At 42.4% G+C, this 20,097-nt stretch overlaps 1 protein-coding gene across 1 annotated transcript in view; it reads right to left on the reverse strand.

Moving 5' to 3' along the window:
- MCF2L2 (MCF.2 cell line derived transforming sequence-like 2) overlaps positions 1-11,470 on the reverse strand; it is a 137,052-nt gene extending 125,582 nt beyond the window's left edge. The window contains exon 1 of the mRNA XM_053986444.1: positions 11,329-11,470. Within this exon, the coding sequence (XP_053842419.1) occupies positions 11,329-11,470 (142 nt within the window). The remainder of the gene's footprint in view (positions 1-11,328) is intronic.
- Between the last annotated feature and the right edge of the window lie 8,627 nt (positions 11,471-20,097).

Consider the following 20,097-nt stretch of genomic DNA (forward strand, 5'->3'; position numbering starts at 1 on the left):
GTCAAAAGTTATGCTCAGAGCTTTCGTAATTTTTTGGAGAAAAATCAGATTGCTGATGTGATGAAAAAGGGTCAGACAGGGTTAAGCATGAAGCCAGATATTTCTTGGCCAGATATTTCATTTTAAGAACATGAAAGGACACCGTACATTATGTGTTCTTATGCTCCTTAGAAAGTACCAAAAGGCAAATCCAAAGTTTGAAAGTTGCAGAATTCCTACAGTCCAGAACTTCTCCCAGGTCCTGAGTCTCCTTTGCTTGCCACCAACAACAGCAAAGTCTAGCAGAGCTAAGTTTTCAAGAATTAAACACACTAAGGAAACAAATTTGCACATTTGACTGATAAGGTTTAAGAAGCCTAAAGGATTTGAAAATATTCCCACCAGAATTCCCAGTTCAAGTCCTTAAGCAAAACATTTCCCTTTTGAAGGTCAAAAAGAACTTCAAGGTTATTACATCAGATAAAGAATCTCTTAGTTTGGAATCCTTTTTTAAATTTCTATTTATTTTTCTTTCTCACCATTTGTGCCCTTTGTTTACTTTCTGAAAAGGTTTGTTTATTCTCTCAGCCCAGGCAGACAAACGGGTCAGTTACTGATACAAGCTGCTGTGCTACCAATTGTTCTAAAGAGGAACTAAAAATCTAGCTATAAACAGAAGGGAAATCTCATCCTTTCTCTTCTGCCGCCTCTTTTTTTGCTAACCCATGTTGAGTCAACTGAAAGCTAAGGCAGGAGTAATGCTATTGTAAATAACGTTGTAAATTGTAATTGTACTGTAAATTTCCTTAGTGATTGCTTCTGATCTGGGTTAGTTCTCTGCAAAGCTGCTTGAAGGGTTCAATTGCTGGTAATGTATAGGAGGGGTAGGGGGTGGCAAAGCCAGGACTACCCTTCCAGGAGAGAATCAGACTTAGGTCAGCTTAGATCAAAAGCCAAAATGAAGCATAGTGGACTGGTATCAACTTTTCTCTCAGTTCACCAAACACGACTGTAAAACCCACAAAGAGCATTTGTTTTAATGCAATTTCTCTTCTCATTAAAGCCAAGTTTCATAGCAAAGTTTGGTAGCCATCTCCCAAAGACTGAAGATCCTGCTAAAATATTAAAGTAACTCTTGGTCATGTTTGGAAGTATCTGTTTAAGTTGGTCGATTTTTAGTTACAACAGCAACCCAGTTTTGTGTACACTAAGGCAGTAGAAATCTGGAGAAGCAAGGTTAGGAGCAAGACTCTGTCTTGAGTGATGCACTGCCAGCATGTTCCAGTCCCTCGAGAAGGGGACAGACTGAAGCCATGGTGTGGAAGGAATTGCCTTGCAAACTTTCCCAAACAATCTCCATGAAAGGTTAGAAATGCACCTTTCTCTGAAGAGCTCAAAAACCTGTGCATCCCAGTGTCTACCTGGGCAGAAGCTGAACTGGTGCTTGATGTGATTTTCTATCACACAGCAGATCTGCTCTGAAGTTTTCTCCTGTCATCACACTGAGTCATGACTGGTATTTCCAAGGCATTCTGTGCAACCTAATGATGGAGGTACAGCTTTACCTGAGCCTGGCTCTGCAGGCACATATTTCTGCTGATTTTAAGTCTTTCAGGAAAGACTGTTCAAATTCTTTGGATCACTGCATTTTTCAATTAATCTCATTCACTAAATTTACTTATTTCAACATAAAATTGCAAGAGTGAAGAGGTCACAGATTGAAAAGACCTGTTTAGAGGCTGTGTTTTCCTGTGCTCCAGGAGTAGTTACAGACTTTAATATGTTGTTTTTACAGGCAGGCACAGTACACATTAGGAGCCTATTGTGGTTGACTTATAAGGGGAAAAAGTAGAGCTGTTCATATATAAAATTGAAATCTTGCCCTCCCAAATGGAAATGCACCCTCTAGGCATGATGTCAGCTTTCTAAGCCCATGTCAAAATATTTTGGAATATACTTCCTTGGATGAAGAAACAGATTTTGCTGCTTTTTACATTTAACCACATCTTCAAAAACAGTCTTTGGATGTTCTTGTTTGACAGAGATTTTTTGTTTGTTTTTAAAGAAGTCCTAAAATTGATTGGAAAATTAAAAAAAAAAAATTTAAAGCTTTCTTCTGCATAGGTAAACCGTCATTTTGATTTACTGTTGGTACATTCTGCAAAAATACATTGGTGTGTACAAATTTATACTTACAGTCACACTTCAAGGATTTCAATGACTATTTACTGTCAGAACACACCATACATTTATGCACACATTTAGGAATTCTCCATCAATAATTCCCATCAATGCTAAATTTACAAACTAATATAAAATACTCAAAGCACTCTCCACTGTTCAGTTCAGTTCATACCCTAGCCTATTATGAAGATGCTTCTTATAATACTGCTGTAAAATCATAAGAGATAGATAAGAAATTATTAATAAATCTTCACTCTACATTATGAATTATCCATAATCCATAAGAAAAGATCTAAAGAAACATCTGCTCAGCAAGATATTGCTTGATTTCACAAACCACCCCCTGGTGGGGGGATGCTACATCCTACTGTCCACAAAACTGAAACTTCCCTAAAAAAAGGCATTAAAGGCAAAGGTCTCATCTCAGTATTCAAGAAATAAATCCAGATTTATAGCAGCCTGGGACAGCCTCTTGCCTAGTGCCTCAGTAGTAAAAACTGAGTTTTGCCAGAGAAAAGTTAATTCATCTTCTTCCCAAAATCTGTCATTCACAACAATGCTGGATTGCTAGAACGCAAATTCCTGCTCAGAGAATAGAAGAAAAGAACATTTCCATAATGTCATGTTAAAAACCATCATGAATAACAAAAGCCACAAAAGCAAACTGCAAAGCTAAAATATGCTCACTACAATGCCTGGACACTGAGCTAATCAAGAGATACAGCAGACTGTACTGCAGACTTCATTCCTTTCTCCCAGAGCTTGCCAGCAGACAGTTTCATAGCTGAAACTGTATCTTAGAAAAATTCTAGCCACTGAACTATTGCATCTAGCAAAATAATTTCAGAGCCTATTCACATAATTTCTGCGCTCAGGAGTTGAAGGGCTGGTTGCTTGCTCATTGCTGAACAGAGGCCAGTTAGCTCAAAAATATTTCCCTGGTTACTGTATTGGAGACAAACAGTGAGCCACAGCAGCCCCCACTGCTGCCAGCAGCGCTCTGAGTGTATCTCCGGGACAAACACTGCTCACAGCCGACCTCTGCCCAGGACAGCTCCCAGCCACCCTCCTGCAGCCTTCTCCAAGCTGTCACCAGCAGCTCAGTTCAGAAGCCCCCAGAAAAAGCAACAGAAAGACACCGCAAAGAGCGCTGGCTCCCCTGCAGCCCCTGCAGCCACTCACGAACCCTCCCTGGTGAGGCACCCGGCTCCTCGCAGTCCCGCTGTGGCAATGAGGTCACCGAGGCACAGCGTGGGGAGGGAGGGATGGAGAGAGGCAGCACTCCGTGCAAGCAATCCTGGATCCAACCAACGGTGCACCCAAGTGCTGACGCTCTGCTGGAGGAGTCTGCACAAATTGCTTAGGAACAGCTTCAGGACAAACCACAGCAGAGACCTCTGACTCGCACCACGGCCAGGTTCAACCCTGCCCGACCTGCAGCTGCCTCTCCCCGCCCGGACAGCTCTCCACGCAGGCCCCTCCAAAGGGACACTTCGGAGGCATTCACAGCTTGGCACAAACAATAAAGGCACAGCCCAACAAACAACAAAACAGATTCACTTGCTCAGACTAAGGCATGGAAAGGCTTTCATTAAAATAACCTTAAATAGTAGGGTATTCGGGGCCAAGGGAAACCAGCAGTGCTGCTGTGAATAGCTGTCTGGAGTACTATCCCAAAGGCACAGCCACACATCAGAACATAGTGCTGTTATTTAAAGACAAAGAAGACTGCATGAGGCTTATGAATTTGGTAGGAAACATGACCTCGGGTTTTGAACAGTGGAATAATCACTTTTACATATTTAGTTCAATGAATACTTCAGAACACAGGCTTTCAGTGCATGAAGGGAGTACACATGTGGCTTGATGAAGGTGACATCACATCTATAGCAATCTGAAGCAACACTGGGAAGCAACATTAACATTAGGTTAACTCATAAAATTTACTGTCCCTTTACTGCCACAACCCCCAGCAGCTCAGTGGCTTTAGATACAAGTCACTCTTTACTCAGGCTACAGTAGCTGTCCCCTAGGATGTGTGATGCAATGGTAATATCCTGTTTGTTCTGCTTCTTCAGGCTCCAAAAAGACAAGTGTCATTCATTTTATAGATAGGGAAATTGAGGCACAGGGATAGGAATCCAGGTCATCAGTCAACCTCAGTTTTCCCCCTCAGTAAATTGAGGAGCAGACCAGAGTTTTTTGTATAGACAGGCTACTGGACAGTGGATCTGTCTTAAGGATAATACACCAGGTATTTCTTTCCTTCTCCCATCAGCTAACCAACACAAACTATGACAACACTTATAGTATAGCATGAGAAAACTAACAGGATTTTCTGTGTAGGTACAAATAAATGCTAGATCTAAGCAGAGCATCACCATGCTTGGTACAAGATACACCTGAGAGCTTATGACACCTGTAGCTTTACAGACAGACACTACTTGGTGGATAAAGGTACATCAAGAGACTGGAAAGATGCATGGATTTTACACTGCACTTCCTTTTCCAGCCTCCCTTACACTGCCTGCCAAACAAGAGAATTCACCAGCTGTAGTGGGTGGGTAATGTTACTCTCTGCTGCCTGTATAAATGTCCACGTGTAACCAATGTACAAAATCTGTCTCCCATTCCAGACACGTTTTGTTCTCCTGGGAGCTTCCCCTCCAGCTCTGCTTCTGCAGAGCGAACTGACCACAGCCCTGTTAGCCACCGAGCCCAGCCCGGCCCCGGGGCAGCCGAGACAGCAGCAGAGCCGGTGCACAGCTGGGTGCCCAGCCAGGTGTGGGGTAGCGCGCTGCCCCCTCTTGGCACCATCCGTCACCTTCCTGCCGGGATTGGCCTCCCTGCGACACAGAGGGACAAGCGTCACATCGGTCCCAGTGGCTGATAAATGTGCCAGATGATTACAGTCTAAAAAGCACTATAACCCTGTGCACAGAGATGCTGCAGAAGTAGCAGATCCAGCCGTGGAGTTAGACGATGAAATGTTACTCTGCAAGTGAATGTAAATTACTAACCTAATGTGGATTCAGGATATAAGGAGAGGAATGAACTCACCATGGAAGTGGCACCAAGAAATTCCTCTCAGGCCACTACATTCTCCTCGGGGAGTACTTTAAGTTTCATAAGCTAAATTTACAAGTCAGACATCTTTTCATTTGGGTAATTAGTACAGGTGATTTCAGTATGCACCAGCAAAATGTTTTTGCCAAGCTTAAAAGGCTTAGTTGTGCCTCTCTCAGCAGAATAATATTTTGTACTATCCAAATATTGTCTCACCAACATACAACCCATAGAATAGGGTAATACCGACATTTCAGTTTTTCTTACTGGGAAGCAACTGTACTACACATTTAAGTTAACTTGAAAAAAAAAAAAATAAAATAATATTCAAGGACTTATCGTCTCTGGCTACAATAGCTACAATATACCCCAGTTTCATGGAAATAAGTTGCACCATGTCAGCATCTGTTTCCACATGTTCATGTGTTCATGCCTGTGGGTGTGGGCCTCCAAAAGCATGACAAGGAATGGCTCATACCCAAGTGCCTCTAACTCAGAGATCATCATCCCAGATTCTTTGACTGCAGGGCCAAAGAGGACCACTAGGTTCATTGTGTTTGACTTGTTGAACACACAAGACGTTCATGGAAATTGGATTAAACCAGCATTTTAGAAAGCTCTTTAATCTTATGTTAAAGACTTCAGGCAACTGCAAATCCACTGTTTCCTCTAGAGAAGGCCTAACACAAAGAAACTGGCTTGTGTTTCACAGCTCCCACTATGACTTACAGCCCACTGATTTTTATTGTGCTTTTGACTTGAAAATTTAAGTTGCCCCCCATTTCATCCATTCTCTGACACATGTCACTTTTTGAGTCTAGTGGTAAAGTCAAGGGTAAATGGAACAGAGTATCCCTTTACCCCTTCTCATTCCCCCTTAGTTTTTCCCAATGCTAGCAAACAATGACCTTACTAATTAACAGTATCCCAATTTAAAAATCAGGTCTTCACTCCTGTAGACCTCCTCAGAGGCATCCCCAGAAGCACACTGTCTCAATGTGTGACTCAGGAGTTTAGACAAGTAGCCTAAACTGAGCAATCCCCAATATAATGACTCATAGGCACAGGTTCTGAATATAAATAAGGCATTGACTCTGTGCAAAGCAAAGATGTTGGGATATTCCAGCTTAGAAAAAGGAGGAAAAAAAAAATGCTTGGTCAATAATTCTTGTCTGTTGTAAGAGCTTGGAGGATTTTTTTTCCCTTGAAAAATTGAATTAACTAATAGGATTAGAAATTTGTGCAATAAGACACATGGCATAGTCCAAATATTCATATATAGCTGGGCTGCTCCAAACAAGCATTTATTTATCATTCCCTTATACTTGATCCTGAGTATCTCTGGTAGATAATGTGCAGGTGGTGAAGAAGGAAAGTCCATGTCATAGAAAACTCACTGGTCAGGCTAATCCATAGCAAGATTCAGGTAATAAAGCTGCAGTACAATTTGTATTAAAAAATCAATACATTAGCACAGCAGAATTGGGTCTTTGAGTGAGGTTTGAAGCAGCAGAACTGGCTGAATTTGGAGAATAAGCTCTGTGGGCATAATCAGGGTGAGAGCTCTGCACAGGCACTCTCCAACCTCCCAGCATACTCAGCACCACTCTCCCCTGAAATCTTCTCCCCAGGCAGTTTACACTACAATTTAGGTAATAAAGAAAAGCAAACTGGGCTATTATATTGTGGTAATAAGTCCCACAAGTTAACAAAACATTGCCAATTATAGCAATCTGTCTATCCATGTTTAATGCTTTTCCATTTCACTGAGTTGTTTCTTGTTCTGGTATCATGGGAGAAAGGGAAAAACATAAATACCCACAAGGCCTCTGCTCTAACTTGCCCTCTGAGAATTTGTTCTCTTGATCTTTGCAGTACTACATCTCTCTCAGAATTCTTTTAAATGAAAATCAAGCTGTGCCTTCCCTATTTCTCTCATAATTGTCTGGATTTTTCTGATTAGGTAAACAGGGGTTTAGTATTTCTCAACCACAGCAGAGCACACTGCATATTAATGGAACAGGTAAAAAGAAACACAAGCATCTAAGATAATAATCTTTTTTCAGAAAAACCTCTATGGAAAACAGAATATTTTATTTCAGCTATGCTATATGCAATGAGAGCCAGCTGAAAAAAGTTATCCCAGGTCCCCAAAGTAGCATTTTTTATTAAAGAGAAGAAGAAATACTGAATGCAAATAGAACCAGAACAATTTTGAGCAATACACAAGGAGCCACTCTGACTGAGTCTCAAGAGATTTAGAAATACCTTCCACTTATACTTCAGATTTTGGTCTTCACATGAAATAGTCATTTTCTCCAGTAACCAGTACCTTTGTGGAAAGGTCAGTCATTTAAGAAAGGAAAGCATTTCTCATTTATTTTACTACTAAAGGTGGAGAAGCTCCAAAAAGTCCAACAAATTTCAGTCTCAATTCATTTCAGATGGGATTTCCTTCCAGAGATAGCACCATATTCCTTAACCGCTCCAGTACTTGAGTCCCTTTTCCTCCCTGAACAGATGGATCCGAAGAATTGGTTTTCAACTCCAGCAGTAAGAGAGACACAGCAGTAGGACTGAGAACAACCTCCCATGATTGCTGGGCAGACAAAACTGCAGCATTCCTCTGTCCTACACAGGACAAAAGCAGAAACACTGCTAGCATAACAGACAGGCCCCCATCCTACTGGCAAGGAGCCTCTTGCCTGGTTTTGCAGAAACAGCAAAATCCTGAAAAGCTTCAGTAATAAACTGCAAACTCCTTAGTGTCTGCAGATTCACTACCCTGATTTAAGCAGCCACCAGCCTTGAGCGCAGATGAAAAACACACATTTATTCCCCTAAAAATAGAAAATCCCCTTGCAGCCCCAAGCTCCACAGCATGCAGAGACACAGCCATAGCCAGCACAGGATCATTCATCCATGTAAAACCCCCGTAGGTGTATGATCCCCTTGGAGGACTTGAGCATCGTAACAAGAGAGAGGCTAACGGAGCATCTGGGGACAAAGAGGCCAGTTTGGCAAGAGATGTCCTCAAGCATTAAAGGTGTTCACCAGCAGCAGGGTGACATAGTCAGGTCTGTGCTGAAAAGACATGTGAGCCACTGTGCAAGAATGCTGCATTTCATGGCAAGAGGCTATGCTTTGCTTTCAGCCTCAGTATCTGTTTCATGAGGAACTGAGGGCACTCCAACAATGATCAGCCCTGGACTGGGGTCCCTGCCACATCTCTGCCTGGCTTTCTGGGGGCTCCTTCCCTTTGGTTCTCATAGCTGTGCCATAACCAGCACCTTGGGGCTGCAGCTTCCAGAGTCTCAAGGTCACATAGTGGTATTTAAAATAGCACCATTTGTACACCAGACCCCAGAGGGCCCTGTAGGCAGCTCATACAGCCTGTTGCAGGGAGCCAGGGCTGTGGAGCTCTGAGCAGGCATCACGTGCCCAATAAGGAAACTGCCCTTTAGCTGGCCCCTCACAGCAGCACTTCCTTTTTGTGAGCATTCACTATTTTTATCCCTTTACCTGAACAGAAGCCTACAACCATACTTCTAACCACTCATCAGAACAAATCACACTGATTCAAAGAAAGCCTTGAAACTTGCATTATCCAGGAATATGGAAGATCAGACTGGAACTGGAACAGAGGAACTGGAATGGCTTGGCACAACACTGCCTGCTGTGGGGTACCGCTGATAGAAGTCAGGTAACCTGCAGACCACTGCAAGCATGTGGCCTCTATTTCTGCTGTAGTTACCTGCATATAAGTTACCTTCCATATAGTCTCATTATGATATCTAATATACAAGATAAAATTGCCACAGAATATTCAAAAGGCTCCACAGGCATGGTCTGTATGTATGTCTTGGGGATGGACAAGGTGAAAATTGCTCCATATTTTGGAGTACTTGAAGTACTAAGTAAACATCAGCCAATTGGACCTTAGTAACACTCCAGCTTGATCTTTAAACTGCAGAAAGGGTACTCCCCCTAAAATGGTAAGTCAGAACATGCCCCAGGGATCCTGCATTGCCACTATGTTCAGAGAAAGTCCAAGAAAAAGGCAGTCAATGAGTCTTTGCTTGTAGGACTAGGGGGGGCAGACAGAATCCAAGTTCTCTGGGACAGATAATCTTTCTGCCTCTGTGTTTATACAGCACAGACAAGTAAGGGAAACTGGTCTAGTCATCAAAGTAGTAATATGAAGTAGTCATAACCACATCATCAGGTTCCACTTTTTATGGAGGCAGGTAATTCCCACTCCTACTTTACAAATAAGAAAACACAGGCCAAAAAAAACCCCACGATGAGTACAAGGTCAGAGTCAGTTCAGAGCAGGAGAAAACAACCCACGCAGTGTTGTTATGAATTCCTGTGCCACCTTGCCAGCTCCTTAGCCCCCTTCTAAAACTGTCACCACACACAGAGCTGCCCCAGTGTGTTCTCACAACTCAGACAGCTCCAATACCTGCTGCTGAAGGCACCTTGTCCTCAGCAATAACTGAACTTCTGCCCCTATAGCAGAATTTAATACTGGCAGAATTAATACTAAAGCAGCGAAGATGTTTTCTGCCTCACAAAACGACAACAGGCTCAGGCTGATCTGACGTGCTCTCTGTTCCCTAGCAAAAAATTATTTTCCAAGGGACTTCCACCCATAATACTATCCCAGGCAGTCTCTCAACATGAGAGCAAGAGAAGGTGTTTCCCTGGGAACAGTAACCATGGCAAAGCCCTTACTAGTCTCTTCCCCTCTCTACTACAGGAAGAAAAAAGAGCAGCAGATGTCTGAGCTCTGCCTCCAGCAGGTCCACAGGCCCACAAAGCTATAAGCAACCTGATCAAACATTCAGGAAGGAACTTCAATGAATCCACTGTCTTTTACTGGATACCAGACATTTCTGCCCTGCTGTGCTGAACTCGGAATGCCTCAGTACAAAGAGGGCAACTGGAAACATCAGTGTTACTGAAAGGTCAGCCAAATACAACAATGCATAGGTAGGCACTGAGCCCAAAGATCAGCATGGATAGATCACTCACAGAAGCAGAGGTACAATGGACTGGCTTTGCAGTTTTCAAACCCTGACATTGTGCATTAGAGCCCTATTAAAGAAAGCATCTGCAAAGCCCAGTTTGTGAGCAGTGGCTGCAGCTGATACCCTGCTTCTGGTCTACCTCTTTTTCTACAGAATATTCTCGATTTAGCAGATCAAATGCAACTCTCTTTGCTGAAGACTAATTAAATCATAATAAACAATTTAACTTCCAAGTACAATCATATTGCTTGCTTGTGGGAATCTTCATCATGCACTAGTGAACACGTTGTAAATTTCTGGATTTGAGGTTTACTACATATTTATTCAAGTAAACAGGGCAAATGAAGGGGGGCTCTTTGAAAAATCTTCCTCTCAATGACACAGAGAAAAAGTGTTCTATGATTCAGCAGTCTTGATATGTCAACAGACAGTCAGCAGCCTAGATTTCAAACTGCATCACTCCACTTCAGAGTTAGCATGCAGTTAGCACAAATTGCTAGGTACCAGTAGCTTATACTAGCAACCACCTGAGAGTGGAATACTGCCCTGTACCTGGGCTGACTCACACAGAGCACAAAAAGCTCTATTGTGCTACTTTCCGAATTAAAAAAAAAAAATCTTTACAGAGAGGAAGATATTGACATTCTACATAGGAATTTAGGAGCACAGGGTGACAGGATAGGCTGGGTCATGACACAGACTGCTCCAGCTCTTTACATTTATTTTTAAAAAGTATTTTCCATGCACAACAGATACCTACTCCTGACATACACAGAAAACTCAGTGTCTAACACCTGAATGAAATAAATATTTATTCAGAATAAGTCTAACATTAATTTTAACCTCCTTTAGGTCAAATCACTGCAAATATCCCAGAAATAAACAGCCAAGTCAAAAGCTGCAGTCACACCTGAGGTAATACCCAAATCCAGCCAGTTGCCTTTAATTATCACTGACTCCTCAGAGAAAGCATTAAGAATATAATCTCTTTTTGCAAATTGCCTAGGGATGCAATGCAATTACCACTACGAGAAGATGCTATTTTGTTTAAAGATGTTACACATACCTTTCTTTGCCATGCGCTCCAGTCTAATGCATTCTCCTATAAAATCATGATAACATTTCATTTCTCCTTCTGTTATCCGGACAGCAGTGAAAGGCAGATTCCTGGGTACCTGTTGTCCACATTTCCGACACCGAGAAGCCATTGCCACAGCTCAGGAGACTCTTGTCAGGAATCTGCTCTCTGTTTGCTGGAATCCAGCCTGATTCTTCAGCTGTCAGTCCAGCCTGGTGACTTTATCCCACTTAGTTCATTCAAGGTCACCCTCGCCAGCAGGATGTTCACCATTGCAATTGGCTAAGACTTTTATAGGCTTACTGACTGTGTTTGTTTCTCCCTCCTTGCCTTCAATATCAGTTTACTTTAATCTCTCATTCAGAATGAAAGCTGTGAACCTCAGTACAGCCCATGCCCTGAATGGCTTCCTTATCATTAATTTAAAGCTGTCTTACAAGCAACAATGAAGAGAAAAGATCCCAGAAGCACATTGCAAGATCACAGAATGACTCTTAATGAGCATGCCAGATATGTTCACAAAGAATTTTTCTTTGAGAATAGGTTTTTCTTCATGATTTTTGGTTCCTTTCAGGCTTATGGTTTTATGATTTTTCATCTCTGAGAATGAATTTTTTTACTTCTGCATTTCAGCTTGGACGGTGCAAGGAGACTGCTCTGCAGAGCTGCTCAACCAATTACTCACACGTCTGGCAGTGGCACTGGGAGGCTGCAACTGTACAGAAAAGCCCTCTGCTGCTGTGCACAGTCCCTGCTCATAAGATCTGATAATCGAAATGAACAGAGTAGCAAATGGAGGACAAGGGAAATATTGTTGGCAGACATGCTCTGCTAGCTGTGTAACTCCCCAACTAATTTTTTTTAAACAAAGAAGTTGGATCCATTAGTTAGACACCAAAGTCACATATTTGAAACATCCATTTAGAAATCCCCCTTGGAAGGCGCTGGATATTTAAGCTGACTTTTTTTCCCTTTTAACAATTACCATAACACGAATCACTGGTTAGAGAGCCTTATGAAGAAACTAGTTATTGAGGAACTGAGGGCAGAGAACACTCAATCCTGATACATTGAATTAAAAAGGAGCTTTCCCTAGGATCGGCAGGGGACTGCACAGGAGATGCATAACAGGCACAAGGCCAGCACTGGTGACAGTGCAAAGAATACAATGAGAACCCAACAAATCAGGGCTGAGCTGCCACCCAGAGCTCAGCTGCAGTGACCTGAGCACAGAATGAGTTTCCTGCAAGGATCTTACACACAGATTGAGAACTTTTGCCTTCCTCTGCCTCAGTCACTAACACCTGTTGGCACTTTACACAGTGTCAGAATATCCAGTGCTGTTCAGCTTGTGACCTGCTCAGATCACAGCAGATCCCTAGATGTGGAGTGGGAAAGCAGAAGGCTAATTAATCCAAATCAGAGAATGACCTAGAGGGGACAAAGATGTCCAGGAGAAAAAAGCCTCCTATGGTGCCATTACTAAAATGCTGAATAACTGGCTGGACTGCATTGAATGCCTGTAAGCTGAGATACACAAAAGTCAACTCACCAGCTCCTACTTCTTTCCCATTCAACGAACTTGCAGCTTCTCCCCAGCTAGCTCTGCTGCCTCATGCACACAGGGAGAGATGTTTAAGCTTCCTAAGCCAGCACACTGAGTCTCAGAACCTCTTCTTTTGATGAAATGAAGCTATAAGGGACATTTCCACTCTTAAAGGTAAAAGATTTTACTACCCTCATCTCCAAATTTGCTATGTGGTATGAAGTTGCTCACTCTCCTGCTCTTTGCCTTTGCCAAAACCCTGCCTGCAAAGTGAGAACATTGATGTACTGAGCTGTTGAATAACCTGATTCATTAGCATTTGTAAAATATTTATTAGAGCTTCCATAGAGCAATCCCTAGAGGAGAGCAATATTTTACAGACAGGGAGAGCAGTGGCACAGAAGACAGAAATACTTTGTAGAAAACTGTCATGATGAGATAAGAAAACTAGAAACACAACCCTGTAGTTTTATCTTTAAACATTTTCCTCCCTCATTTCTTTCATTACAAGGGTTCAAGGTGTCCTTCCTTACAGGTGCAAACATGATATACCTTGGCAAATAAACTTTTCTGACAAAACATTCACGTCTGACATACACAGAAGAATTGCACTTCAACCCTGCACACAGAGATAAACAATGAAGGAGAATCCAGCGTTTGTGGAAATACATTTCTGTCTGCCATCCTTCCTCGCGTACGCTGCTTCCCACCAGTATCCACATGGCTTAGGAACAGAAGGATCTGTGACATGCTGCATTCCAAGGGGGAGACTTGATGCTGGAAGTGGACACAAGAAAAAGTCTGGCCTGGGTGTGAGCTTTGGAAGCACAGGTAGCCACACAGCACACAACAGGGAAATCACCTAAAAAAGTTTCCCAGCCTTTCCCTAGGAAAGCCTGATGCATCACAATGCTAAACACAAACTTCTGCTACCTGGGGTACCACTGCCATCACCCAGCTCCAGACACAAAAATAACACATTTAGCACACATTTAGCAACAAGGCACATAAGGGTCACCTCAGGGACTGAGTGCTGTGATGGATGGACAGAAGGATCTGTTTGCTCTACTGTAAGTTTCACTGCACTCCCATTCACAAGCTGGGCTAGCTCCTCCTGACACATATGGAAAACCTGACATGGGAGCACTGAGACCTGCCCTGTTTCCTGTCACACAAACGACCTCTTCTGTACTGCTCTGGCTGTGTCTGCACAGGAGCTGCAGTGAGGGCTGCCTTGCAGGAATTCTTCTATGTAACATGTTACCAAACACACACTCCATGAGGATGATGTAGAATTCACAAATTTCCTCAATTAGCTGGAAGGTACCAGTCTGTTTGAAAGAAGAAGGTTGTAGTGCAGGGAACAGGTACAGAAGATGGTAGGCATGCTTCCCTGGGTCTTCTCCATAATAACACAGAATGGAAGGGCATTGCTTTCCTGCTGCTCTAAACACCCATAGCAAAATTATTGGAAAATCTAAGGAAGGAGGAGGATATTTTCTGGTCATGAATTGCCAGCATTGCCTAGCAACATAATCTGGGTTGGTCTGTCAATGAATAAGCAAGTAAATAAATGTAAGAAAGTGTCATCAGAAATTAAAAATTTTAAAAAACCCCATACAATAAAAATAAATAAGGAGAAAACTCCACCCTACAACCCAGATACTCTCAGATGCCATTGCCCAAAACAGCCTGCAGAAGTGCACTAGTTCCTAGTTTCATTAGAAATACCAGTTTTCCTTGGAATTGATGCTTGCTGGAAAGTGCTTGCTGCCATGACTGTGTGACCAGAGGATGGCAACAAATTTAAAGCCAGCTCAGTTAAACCCATTTAAGCCCCATATCTCTTCTCATGAAACAAGATGTTTCTGCCCCAAAAAGCTGTGCTGTAATGGTTGGTATCACTGTTAAGCACAAAACATGAAACAAACACATTGGATCTCAATGATGCTGAGCCCAAGAGACATAATTTCTTGTGAAGAATCAAGATTTGAGTTTGGGAACAGCATTTATGTATCAGAGGAAGGAGGGAGAGAAGTCTGCTTCTGCTGCATGTGCAAATGAGGCAGCTAGAAAACACTGTAAAACACTTGCTGTTTGCAACTTACCCCAGTCTTTAAAGCAATTGAGGGGAAACAGGCGTTGCTTTTCCATCAGAGCCTTGTAAGAACCATTAAGAAAGTTTATTGTAGAAGAAACTGAAAAAAATACCTCTCTTGTCCACCAACATTTTAGAGATGACAAAACATAAAACCCAACAGCAAAAAGGATCTTATTTATTCATGAAGACCAGCAGCTCCCCCACCTATGTATGTATTATTCTACAAATCTAAGAAATAAATAATCTAAATCCAATGCCACTATAAAGACTGATACACACAAAAGCTAAGAAAATAATCTATATTTCTTTCCTGAAACCCAAGCTTCACATTTTCCTATTTCATTATGTTTTATCTGATGTTTGAACTAATCTTTGATAGCTATGCCGAAACACATTTTCATTTTGCATATACCTCAATAACCTTCCTTCTGCCTCCCCATCTCCCAGATCTTGAATCTGATAAGCCACAAGGCATTTCAGTAGTTTGTCACAAAGGTTTCTTTTCAGAGCACTCTTGGTGCAATGGTAGCATCCATTCCAGTGTTCAGCTAGAAAATAGAAACTAGTCTTTTTTATTAACTTTCATTTATTTTCTTCCAACTAATAAAAAGCAGACCAGGACTTCTCTCCCTCCCTTTTTAATAAAGGGCTATATCCCAGGCATTGTTTTAAACCCCAAGGAGTTAAAGGAACAAGAAGAGGAAAAAACATTTCTGTTCTTGAAATTCCTTGTAGCATACAGCACTGTTGCAATTGCAACATGCAGTTCCTGCACTAGAAGGCACTAAGTCCAGTGCCATATGGCTTCAGAATCTCATTACACTGATCTGCTTAAAGCGATTTCTTAACGGACAAGCAAAACATTTTTGGTCACCTTCAGCAGAGGGAAACAACAATTCTGCCACTGTTGACGCACATGAACTCCCACGCAAACTGCCAAAAGCAGGAGCCAGCAGTGAAGATCAAAGGACAACCTTAGCCAAGGAACTTTTGTTGTCACCTCAAAGCTGTGAAGACATCAAGGGTATTCAAGGACCATTATCATCATTAAAAAAAAAAAAAAAAAAAGAGAATCCAAAACAAATAAACAAAACTGCAGACAAAAAGAAACCCCCAAGCCAATGACATCACTGCTGGATTAGACAAGATTCTCAGGAGATCAGGAGGGGAGCAGAATCTTCACAGGCCAAGTAGTGGGCACAAATTTTTGCTGCACCTGCAGGGTTTATTTTACCTGGCTTTCTTGATCTCTGCAACTAAGAGCAGATCACCAAGAACAGAAGGTGTTTCTGTCCTGCTAGGTCTCTGCTTGGCAAGATAAACAGATCCCAGAATTACCAAAGTGTAGCTGCCACAGGAGTGCAGAGTAGCTGGATCTAGGGTTCAGGCTTGGACGCAAAGTGATTCCAGTCTTGACAATGAAAATGGTTACAGATATACGTGAGGCCAAGAGCCTTTCTGAGCAATCTACCCAAAACATAAATGGCTCTTGGCTTAAAGTCATGGGAATAAACTGAGAGACAAGCAAATGCAAAAGAAATACAAGAGAGAGACACTGGGTAACACAGAGAAGGCTGTGATCTATAAAACCAGGCCTGTCAGATCCCCATTCTCCATCTCCTAAACTCTATCACCAGTGCATGGGCACAATCTTTGTGTCATGGCCCTCCAGCAGCACCATGACAGCTGGAAAGGACAGACCCTGGACATTAAGAAGGGAACATGTTTTCTCCTCTCTGTGCTCTGCCACTGACACACTGAGTCACTTCCAGGGCATGGTAACCTGATCCTTGCTGTCATCCAGAGCACTGCACTGGATTCACTGCACTATTCCTCTTTCTTTCCCCCTTCACCTCTTTCTCCCTGCAAGGAACCTCTGAAGCATTCCCAGTGCAGAACGGCTCCTGGATCCATGCAGCCAAGACCACCAGGACAGCTTGTTTCCCTGAGGAGCAGCTGTGCACATTCCCTGATGGAAACAGCATTTTTGCTTGCAATTCATAATTTGAAACACATAAAGGAGAACCAGAAAAACACAGGGATAAAAATAGCATCTGTGAGCACCACAAGGGCTGTTGATACTCCAGGCTTTTGGACACAAGCCAAATGCTAGCTGAACAGGAAGAAAGAGCTTCTCACATTACAAAGTACAGTAAAGGCCTTTCCAATGTTTTCTTGCCATCTCTCAAGCACTCAACATCAGTTACCACAAGGGGTAGGAGACTGGGCCTTAGGGACTATTGATTTTTCCCTGTTCGTCTGTGTGTGCACTGAGGTTCAGTCAGTCACTGGGCAGCCCACAAGGAAAAAGAAGCTCTTGTAGAGACTTTCCTGGACACTGCTTCGCCTGACTGGGCTCTCAGCTGGCAGATACACATCAAACACACTCCTTTAACATCCCCAGGGCAGGGCTTGTGTTCATCTAGGGAACTGAGGATAAAATCAGTCAAAGAGGAGTTATTCCCTCTGCTCTGGAAATTGTGAAGTACACCTCCTTTTATTTCTGCAGGCCAGGACTGCTCTCAGAAACTAGAGGTCTGTCCTGAAGGACCTGCCCACACAGGGGTTTCTCTGTGCTGACCACCAGCAAATGAGAGGCTGGAACACTTTCCTCTGTGTGCACCTACAAGTGCAAACACACAGGGTAGCTGGATGCTTGCACACACCTACCCAGGTAACAGGAATTTGTCCTGCTCAGTGCATTATACTGCAGAGCTCTTCCTTCCTCATGTCCACTCACAGCCTGAACCCCTGCACCATTCCCAGCCCAGTTTACCCACCCCAGCTTCATCTCTAAGCCACCAGCTGTAACAGATTTAAGAAAGACACAATCTGTAGTATGATTTCCCAAGTCACACCAAAGCCTGATGTGATGCAGGAAAATACAGGTATGGATAATCTGCTAACACATGCACTGGTGTGAACCATGTGTGCTCTTCCTTCACCTCTCCCCACCTGCAGAACTGCATCACACAGCAGGCACAGAAGGGCAAGATGTCGCCACACACAACCACACCCCCAGTCCTCTCCCTCTCCTCCTCAGCCAGCACCATTACTGGGTTTTGTCATCATACACAATCTCGAATATGTAAATAGGATAAATTTACAGGAAACCAAGAGTTTCAGTCCTTTGTCAAAACCAGGCAAGAGCTGCTAAAATTACATGGAAAAGGGCCAGCTGGGATAGAAAAAGCATGAGCATGAAAGCCTCATTTCCTTTCATACCAAGACTAAAATTATTCATGGATCTATATTAACAGGCAAGTATGCCCACACAGTAAAAAAAAAAAGACATCTGTAAGTCAGCTTCAGGTACAGAAAGAGTATAGAGCTGCACCTGAGTGAACTTTTCCTACAGGAAGCAGCACAAGGGTTTCTCTGCAACATCACACTAATGTTGTGACCTCCCCTGTCAACTCCAAGAATCCCACATGCAGCATTCACGTGCTGAGAGGTGCTGAGCATTGTCTGCACATGGTTAGACCTCCAGCCCACATGAAATAAGGACAGTGCTTTGACTTCAACAGCACCATGGACTTAAATTGCCTAAAGCTGAGTGGTGCAGTGTTTTGATGAGATAAGAAATTGCTCTTTAGTCTGTCAGGAAACCTCATCACAAATGCTTTCTGCTGACCAGCAAAGATTAACTCAATAAAATGTATCTAAATCCCACATCCGTTTATGGATCTTAGTCCCAGCATAAGTTCACTTCATGGCATGTAGCACTAAATAATGCTTTGTACTTCTCCAGTGATTCTCAGCTGAGCACTCTGGCACCACAGAGAAATTGTTACTCCCATGAAACAGACTATTTCCTTTCTAATTGTCAATAAAAGGATACCGTTTAAGAAGAATATTTTTGCTTAGATATATTTGACAATGCATCTGAGAACTATTTGAAGAAAGCTTGTGGGGGAAGGAATAATTTCATCTAAAGTTTTGCCCCACAAGAGCCTAAAAATGGAGAGGAATACACTAAAAGCATATATCCCCGCTGGCTTGAGAGCCCTTTGAATTGGCTTAGCAATAATTTCACCCTTTCTTTAACCACTTCTTTGCTGCTCCTTAGTAGCATAAATGCACATAATTCTACACAATATTTTCCTGTCTTGTCTTTAAATATACTTGCTTCAAGAATAGCAATCAATTGTAAAACAAACCAAAAAAACCCAATATTTTTAATTGTATCAGAAGCATTGTAAGAACCCACTAGTGAACTTTAAAATCTCAATTCAAATAATGAAGCATAAGGAAAAAATTCTTCAGCTGGGAATCGAATCCCAAGATATTCATACAGTTTGTCTAAGATCAATTGCAATTACTGCAGTAAAGCTAGAAAATAAAGAAATGTCTACTAGCATACTAAGAAATATCCCTTTCTTGATTGTAGCCTTAAGCACGGCACATAGAGCCAATGTTATTTTATACCACTTCATTAACATTTATTTCTCAATGTTATTTTATACCATTTGTAGATATTCCCATCTTTCCAACATTGAATTTAAAATAGAGTTCTGCTCATTAAGATCTTGCAGCATTATCTGTATCAGTCTAATTACTACTGCACACACATTCAGGCTCAGCAGGTCTCATAGTGAAGGCAGCTGAACTAAAACTGCTAAGAATGAAAAATGAAAACAAAATGCTAACAAGGAGTTTTATAATCAGGCTCAGTGACTGATTCTAAATATCAGCACTGGCAGTGGACATGCCAGGTATTTTAGAGCATGTGAGCTTTATTGAAAGAGTATTTTGCATTTGGCAGCAGCACGGACTCAGGGTCCTGAGTACACCAGTCAGCCTGAACTGCCAGAGCATTCTCACCTGAGGCTTCCACCAACACACCCTCTACCCAGTGCTTCAGCTACTGCATTTAGGAGGGTCCCCAATCCCTTCCCCTAATGCTGTGGGTGATGCTGTTTTCAGATGGTTTCTCTGCTGTTCCTGACCTGCAGTTTAGACTTGTTAGATTAATTTAGACCTGATATCTCACTTGAATGTCTCCATCTTTGCTCAAGTATAGTAGGACAGCTCTCTAGGGAGTGAGAATGGACATTCTAATGCCACTCTTATTTTTCTGTAAGTAATATTCCTAGGTTTCATATTTGCT

This window comes from Vidua macroura, chromosome 10 (genome assembly GCF_024509145.1).
Source record: "Vidua macroura isolate BioBank_ID:100142 chromosome 10, ASM2450914v1, whole genome shotgun sequence".
Lineage (NCBI taxonomy): Eukaryota > Metazoa > Chordata > Aves > Passeriformes > Viduidae > Vidua > Vidua macroura.